The sequence below is a fragment of the Ostrinia furnacalis genome, unplaced genomic scaffold, assembly GCF_004193835.3.
Source record: "Ostrinia furnacalis isolate ACB-3 unplaced genomic scaffold, ASM419383v2 OfSCF0710, whole genome shotgun sequence".
In the NCBI taxonomy this organism is placed as follows: domain Eukaryota; kingdom Metazoa; phylum Arthropoda; class Insecta; order Lepidoptera; family Crambidae; genus Ostrinia; species Ostrinia furnacalis.
In genome coordinates this window covers 1809988-1818747 of record NW_021130949.1, presented here as the reverse complement: position 1 = coordinate 1818747, position 8760 = coordinate 1809988, and the positions used below count along the sequence as shown (strand labels likewise).

Genomic DNA, 8760 nt, shown 5'->3' with positions numbered 1-8760 from the left:
CGGCGGCGGCGGCGCGCGGCGCGGCCCCCTCGCGGCGCTGACATGGGGTGGCGGGCGCGCCGCTCGCTGTTGGCGGCGCCCGCGGGCCTGCTGCTGCTGCTGGGCCTGCTCTGGCCGAGGGGTAAGAATGCCGACGATGACCCCTCGTTACGACTACGACCCGTAGTTCATCCATCATCCTTCCCATCACATAAAACTACATAAAACAACATAAAATAAGTAATATAAAAAAATCTGTTATTGCGCAGCCCTACTAATTATATTTATATTTAATCAATAATTAGCTCTGTTTTTGTCAAAAATACATAACAAGTCATAATTACCCACTCCTATTATTTGCTACATAAAACTGATTGTATCATTGTTATAATGTCTCAATTTACTGAATAACATGCAATGTAGTTATATTTTCGCCATTCAACAAAAATATTATTTCCCATGAACTAGAAATCGTGGTTAAAACATTCCAATAATCGCATCTCGTTCATGTTCTCGTCAGCAACATTTCAGCTTTCACCCCGAGCGTTGACACGTCGGGACTTGCAGACATTTTCCTAATCAATGCTTAGTCACGCACGAAAGATCAAAGAGTTTCAGCTGAAGGGGCCGGGCCCGAGCTACGTGCACAAAAGATCGAGCACCTCTCGAACCGCCATCGAAAAGTGAACAAGATCGCAAAAAGTTACAGCGAAAAGGTCTAAAAGCCGTACATCTAACGATATCACGTAATTCACGTAGCTAAGCAAAAACCAAGTCACTTGTAAAACTGTTACATTATGTCCAGTAAACTAGTTAATCCCACATTGTTAGGAAGCACAATTCATCACTGCAAGACACAATAAAATGATCTATTGCATGAAAATGCAAATGGTAACGTGTTCTATCGAACGTTTCTTCGTCTAGCGCTATTTATGAGCATTCATTGTTAAAATATTTTGTCTAATATTTATAGGTAACACCGACAACCGAAAAAGCGGTTTCTCTTAAATTCTTTGCTATATTTGAAACTAGCGACTCGCCCCGACTTCGTATGGGTGCTAAGTAAACATATAAACCTTCCTCTTGAATCACTCCATCTATTAAAAACCGCATAAAAATTCGTTGCGTAGTTATAAAGATATTTTATAAGCATACATAGTGACAGACAGCGGAAAGCAACTTTGTTTTATACTATAACTAGCTTTCCGCCCGCGGCTTCGCCCGCGTGGAATTTTGTCTGTCACAGAAAAACTTTATCGCGCGCGTCCCTGTTTCAAAAACCGGGATAAAAACTATCCTATGTTCTTTCCCGGGACTCAAACTATCTCTATGCCAAATTTCATCAAAATCGGTTGCGAGGTTTAAGCGGGAAAGCGTAACAGACAGACAGACAGACAGACAGACAGACAGACAGACAGACAGAGTTACTTTCGCATTTATAATATTAGTTGGGATGATGATACATCACAAATGAACTTTTCAACCAGAGGCTTGCGGCGGCTACCACGAAAAGCGGCTGCTGCACCACCTACTGGACCACTACAACGTGCTGGAGCGGCCCGTGGTCAACGAAAGCGACCCGCTGCAGCTCTCCTTCGGCCTCACGCTCATGCAGATCATTGACGTGGTAAATATGAGCATCAACACACACAGCCAAATACTGACTGACTTGACTGCCTGTATGCCCCCCCCTTTGCTGCCCTCCTATTTGCGTGTTCCCGCCGACGGACAGGCACTTTACGGAGTGCTTCTCCTTCGGCGGTTGGGCGCAGCAACGTCAAGGGACCCGCTGAAAATCAGTGTCGAGGCATTCCCACGGCGTGCCCCGATTAATGCTGAGCGGGCCCCTATTTGACAGCAGGGCACAATGTTTTTCTTTTTGTAATTTGTGTAAATTTTAATGTGATGTCGCCCTTTTTGTCAAATAAAACATTTTTATTATTATTATTATTAAATAAAAAATAAACACAAAACACCACACCACCACCACGCTATATTGGTCCTTGGTCAATGAGTCTCTTTTTCGGTCTCACTTTCACGATAAATATAAAAACAGAACGTTAGTAGACGAGAGACATCTACTTCAGCTCTCCTTCGGTTTCATATTCATTCAGATCATTGACGTACATAACGTCATTCATCGCAATATCCAGGCATCGATAACACAGACAGTAGTTATCATACTAAAATATAATACATAGAAAGATCATAGAGATAAAAGCAGCTCTCGTTTCAGCGCCACGTTTTTGCATTACATTGTAGTGGTAAACACATAAAAAGCCTATTATAACACGAAGAGAGTGATGCAGTTCTTCTCAGTCTCCTTCAGTTTACACACATTCATGGTCATGAAAGATCCTGAAGCACAGAAATACTTACTACAATGTATACAGCGCCCAGCCCCAAAAATGTATTGTGTAAGACGAGAGATTAATCACTGCAGCTTCCATTTATGTAACATGCTTAAGTGAATCGTTGGCACTAACACAATAATAATTATTATAATCAAACAAGACATGCTAACAACAAAAACCTGCGATAGTTGACGAGAAAACTCTACTACAACTCTAGCATTATGCTGGTGCTGATTATTAACGTGCTAATTATAAAAATACTTAGATTACACTAACACGATACACATTCGACCAATATGACAACCAAACCCAAAAACGTGCGGTAGTAGACGAAATTAACAGAGATCCACTGCAGCAACTCTCTTTGGCCTGTTCATACATCGTTGACGTGGTAAGCAGGGATGTTATGGATATCCGTAACCGTAACCGAAACTTTCGGATATCCGAAACCGTAACCGTAACCGATTCAAATGTTTTGGATAGTTTCGGATGTAGGCAGTGTAAATTGTTTTTTGTATAACATTATATGTAAAGGTATACAGCCTGATTTACCTACCTTTATAATGCCATCTAGTATCATTTTTTTTATTACTTTTTATTCGATGTAAAGTGTGCGGCCATGAATGAACCGTGTTGGAAAACTATTGCAAATTGCATTCTAAAGCACAGATATCCGTAACCGTAACCGAAATTTTCGGATATCCGAAATAAAAAATATCCGTAACCGTAACCGAAACCGGTATAATATTATTCCTATATCCGTAACCGTATCCATAACCGAAACTAAATATCCATAACATCCCTGGTAAGATCTTCATGAACCTGTCCCACCTCCTTTAAACAATTGGAATTCAAATCGAACGATAAAAATATTAGTAATATCACAACACATAAACAACAGTTTCAGTCTCACCTGTAAACACTCAATAAAACGAAAAATACCACAAAACAAATGAGTATTTGGTTTTCACTTTTACATGGTAAATCGGTTAGTGTCGGTGTAACAGGTAATTGGTTATGTTATAAAACCAATAATTACACTTGTGGTGTTAGGATGAAGGAAGCTTTTGTGATTCTGGTTGTTTTACTTAATTGTAAACAGTACCTTGTGTAATTGTAGTTAAGAAATATTAGTCTCTACCTATATCTATAACAACCTGTACTGTACACCTATAACTTAACGTCTAAGGATGGGTTGCACCATCTTACTTTAACTTTAACAAACGTCAAAAATCTGTCAAACTCCATACGAAAACGCACCTGTTATCGTTAAAGTTACCGTTAAACACTATGTTTTCCGAACAAAATAAAATAAAGTTAGGTGGTGCAACTCACCTTAAGTATATTTAAATTATTAGGTGCGTTAACTAAAAAAAGTATTTTCTTCTACAGGACGAGAAGAACCAGCTATTAATAACAAACATCTGGCTTAAGCTCGTAAGTATAGTGGCACAATATTGGCTCTGCAATTAACGTGCACCTCATCCATTAGCTGTGTTTGCACTGGATCACCTAACGTACTTTAACGGCACGATATTGTCATGGGGTGGCGAATCATAGTTCAATGTACTATAATACCAATAGTAATTTGATAAGATATTGATACTCAAACATAATTTAGGTACTGGAATATTTTTACGTACCATATCGACTTACACTAAATATTTTACTTCAGGAATGGAATGATATGAACGTGAGATGGAATACTTCAGATTTCGGAGGTGTAAAAGATTTGCGAGTACCACCCCACAGGCTATGGAAACCAGACGTGCTTATGTACAACAGGTAAATTAGCATTCAGAGAACTTCTTAACTTTAGGGCGATGCGACTCTTATAAAAATTTGCTTCTCATGTTGGGCACACCCATGTCACAGAAAAGTCTTAAAAATTGCACGTTATGTGAAAACTCTTTATTTCTTACCAAAAACACAAATTAAGAATTTAATATCCTTAAATTAAAATCTTATGAACTCGATATAAATTACTACAGTACTTATTATTATTTTGTGGTACTACTGAAACTTACTAATAATTGAAGAAATAGGATTTAAAAATATTCCCAATTGACAAATGCGTCTTAATCCTCACCGTTAGGCAACTAAAAGTGCAATTTAGTTCATCAACTATGAAACTCTACATATAGTAAATCTATGCATCAGTTCTTTCAAATTGAAGCCTTTTCCGTTACGGATTTCGACGAAAGAAATATTTTTCAGTGCGGACGAAGGCTTCGACAGCACTTACCCAACCAACGTGGTGGTGCGAAACAACGGCTCCTGTCTGTACGTGCCGCCTGGTATCTTCAAGAGCACCTGCAAGATCGACATCACCTGGTTTCCATTCGACGACCAGCGCTGCGAGATGAAGTTTGGCAGTTGGACTTATGACGGATATCAAGTAAGGCTGGGAATAAACAGGACTGTCTACATTCTTGCAAAGTAATCAAATTAGCGCCATTACAACCAACACGAAATGACTTTAATTTGCCAATACTCTATGAAGTTAGAGCGTCTGATCAAGTTTTTATTCCCAGTAGATTAAATAACAAGAAAAGTTTAAAATAATATATTTTTATTGAAGCTTTGAACGGTATTCACAAATTAACTACGATTTCAGTTGGACCTTCAACTTCAAGATGAAGGAGGCGGAGATATAAGCAGTTTTGTCACAAACGGCGAATGGGAACTAATAGGTTGGAAGCTTATTTTAATTGATCTTTGAATCTTATTTTCGTCAACACTGAACTTTTTTCAATATGTTTTCTTTTTTTAGGCGTGCCAGGCAAACGCAACGAAATATACTACAATTGTTGCCCGGAGCCGTACATTGATATCACATTCGCGGTGGTGATCCGACGGAAGACGCTTTACTACTTCTTTAACCTTATAGTACCGTGTGTGCTCATCGCCTCCATGGCGCTATTGGGCTTCACCCTGCCACCTGACTCCGGCGAAAAACTGTCACTGGGTATGTGTTAAATTAATTTAATAGTAATAATTATGACAAACGCGATACTGCATGTAATGTGTTTAAAAATGTTCTCACCCACGATGGTTTAAGCAATATTATTCTTCCAATCATATTTAAAACTATTTATTTATTTATTTATTGTTAAAGATTTACCAACAACATATCACTATATGCTCCACTTTACCTCTCCCTGTATAGAAATCATATTATGAAATACCTAAAAAAGTGTTTTACATAGAGCCACGTGACGTCAAATGTGACTTCCATTGCAGGAGTAACGATTCTGCTGTCATTGACGGTGTTTCTGAACATGGTAGCGGAGACGATGCCGGCGACGTCGGACGCCGTACCGCTCCTGGGCACATACTTCAACTGCATCATGTTCATGGTGGCCTCCTCTGTCGTCTCCACGATACTCATCCTAAACTATCACCACCGCCACGCAGATACGCACGAAATGAGTGATTGGGTTCGTATAGGTTAATATAGGTTAGGTCCTAAGGGGATAAGTAGACCTGAAAATAAATAATAGAACAATTTTTACTGTTATTTATGACAGTGTGTAACTTTTAACAGCTAATGCTGTCTCCTAATGTGACGTACCTATTTGAAAAATATGGCGGTCAAATAAATAGCCCTGCAATATCATATTTTCCTGCAATGATACAATTGATGGCCCGTCACCTCGGTGCGCCAAATGCATTATACTCGTTTATGTAACTTATACGAACTGACTTTGTTCATAGTGAATTAATCTCCGTAGATTCGCTGCGTATTCCTGTACTGGTTGCCATGGATCCTACGCATGTCCCGGCCGGGCTCGGCGGCCACGCCCCCGCCGGCGCGCGCGCCGCCGCCGCCGGACCTGGAGTTGCGCGAGCGCTCCTCCAAGTCGCTCCTAGCGAACGTGCTCGACATCGACGATGACTTTCGCCATGCGCACGCGCAGCAGCCCTGCTGCCGATACTACAGGTCCCTCGACGATCTACACGAACACTACTCACCGTAAATAGCACGGTTACGATATTAAACCCCCGCCTCGAAAGTTCCGCAGTTAACCCGACCCTAACAGCTTTTACAATACGAATCATTCGATCATGGGACAATATCATACTCTATCTTAAATTACATTTCACTTCTCGGTAGTATCTTCTATGGGTCTGGTTTGATCTTGTCTACTTTGAACATTAACAGCATAACTCCCGTAGCGCCCTTCGTTCCTCGGCTCTACCTGTAGTATAGGCATCCCGTTTGAGCAGTCGCTACAGACTTTTGCCTGTTTCAGGGGGGGCGAAGAAAACGGAGCCGGGCTGGCTGCGCATAGCTGTTTTGGTGTCGACTATGAGCTCTCGCTCATACTGAAAGAGATCAGAGTCATCACAGATCAGGTATAATATTGGCCAAAACTTAATTATTCCCTTTTTTGGTGAGATATGTTCTTCATCGTGTGTTTTCTTTTTTAGATGCGCAAAGATGACGAAGATGCGGACATTTCGCGCGACTGGAAATTCGCCGCCATGGTCGTGGACAGACTGTGCCTTATTATCTTTACCCTGTTCACAATCATCGCCACGCTAGCCGTGCTGCTGTCCGCGCCACACATCATGGTGTCGTAGCGACCCGCCCGCCTGCGGCTGCGCACGCGTAACGTTCTGTGATACCGCGAATACTTGTTAAGTTGTGATGTGCGAACCGGCGCGGGCGCTGACACCGCGACGAAGGAGTTGCCGCCGCTAGCCTCGACGCCCGCGCCCCCTGTAGATGTAAGTTACCGCTGACTGCCATCCCTGTGCGTTCAACCGAAAACTGCCTATCCGACTAATATCCTATAACCTCTGAGGTCGTCCTAATCGACTCCTATGCTACTTCTTCCATGTTATGACGAAAGGTCGTCACTATCAAGGGATAATAATATTTTACACGCAACTGGTCCCCAAAGAACAGCAGAGTCAGCAAATGTCTTAAACTGCGTCAAGTGGTTTGGAGCAGTAGTTCCTGTCCTGGAACTGATAAGCAATAGCGGCAGTACACTGCCGCGCCACCGCCAGCGCCGCGCACGCTGGTCTTGCTTGAGAGGTCCACGCTAGAGTAGTCACCGTTTCAAATGGCCGTAAGTTACGATTGTGGCCGATACATGAATTTTAGCACAAAAACGTCTTCCTTCAAACCGTTAAACGACCTGATTCGCATTTAAAATTTAAACTTTGTTAGAACTTTCTTGATTCTTAAAATCTATTGTACAGTCTAGGGTTTGGGCAGAAACGCAAAGGCCCTTTGTTTCCTTCTTGTTCGATTCCGTGAATCGTGGTTATCCCTAACTTTATTTTCGGAAGTATTTGTGTCATTAGCTAGTATAGAACTTTACAAACAATGTTGATTCAATTGGTACAGGTTGTGATATGCCTCGTTGTGAACGGGTCGATATTGTTATAAATGGTAAAATATCCATGGCTATAGCTTAATAAAACGTTCGTTAAAAGTTGTAGTTAATCAAAGTATTATTTTGTAAAAGTCATACCTGGGTCTTTCGGAACGACTTATACAAATAAATTGAATTACATATTAATAATCAAGTTTGTACTTCTTTCCATACAGTAACAGTGAATTCATACGCTGAAATAATCTTAGCTTTATGCAAATTTTCTCCTTTATCAAAATCTTAATTGAGGCTAAAGTCATTTTTTCAGGTGTACATATTAAACATATTAATTACTACATGAAGTTATACATCGCCATCAAAATTATACAATTTTTTCTACTGTTGCATCAGACAATATTTATGGAGACAGTTAATAAAATATTATACTGTGCATTATTACTGTGAATCCAAACAGGTGGGTACTCAGATCATCCCTTCTATGATCTGAGGGTGGGTACTATTGTTGAAGCCTGTACAGTACAGTGCGCACAGCCTTAAGTTTCACATCAGCCAGAACTGCCGCTCTCATCCTTTACTTACTGACAGACATAATTATTGATCATTTAACCGAATTCATCCTACGGTTCTCATTGGTTGGACCTAAAAGCGAACCCTGTCTTCATTTCGCCAGGGTTTATTACGCATTGATTTTCCGAAAACATTGTAAACCTCTCAGAGCGAAAACGTCCAATCGTCATAGCTCTTGCGCGGATACAACTACGGAAAATGTATCCTCGCGAAGCTCACACTATGTTTTCCTTCTGTGAGGTGTCATGAATAATTGTAGGCGGTCCTTTGGAAGTTGCGGAGCGACTATGATTATGAGCCAATGTTTTCTTACCTATTTTATTTATTGTTGTTCTATATTGTGTCATCAACCACAAGATAGCGGTTGTGTGCCGACCCGGGCGAAGGATGCCGCGCATGGTGTGACGTAACAATTAGAAATCTAGAAACGAATTCTTCTAATATTGTTGCCGACAATGCGTGGCGTCTTTACGTCGACATTGGGAAGACCTGTTGTCTCCACGATTTGT

The 8760-nt window shown here is 40.9% G+C and overlaps 1 protein-coding gene across 2 annotated transcripts; it reads left to right on the top strand.

Moving 5' to 3' along the window:
• nAChRalpha7 (nicotinic Acetylcholine Receptor alpha7) lies at positions 1 to 8137 on the top strand. Of its 2 annotated transcripts, none has more exons than XM_028300287.1 (11): positions 1 to 121; positions 1467 to 1606; positions 3726 to 3770; positions 4009 to 4118; positions 4551 to 4731; positions 4951 to 5026; positions 5107 to 5301; positions 5577 to 5773; positions 6068 to 6309; positions 6590 to 6692; positions 6768 to 8137. In XM_028300287.1, the coding sequence occupies exons 1-11, from the start codon at positions 43 to 45 to the stop codon at positions 6918 to 6920; spliced, it is 1521 nt and encodes a 506-aa protein (XP_028156088.1). In that variant the 5' UTR covers positions 1 to 42; the 3' UTR covers positions 6921 to 8137. The 2 variants fall into 2 exon arrangements, with proteins under 2 accessions (XP_028156088.1, XP_028156089.1); XM_028300288.1 differs by having other exon boundaries at positions 2 to 121; positions 6068 to 6276.
• Positions 8138 to 8760: the final 623 nt, after the last annotated feature.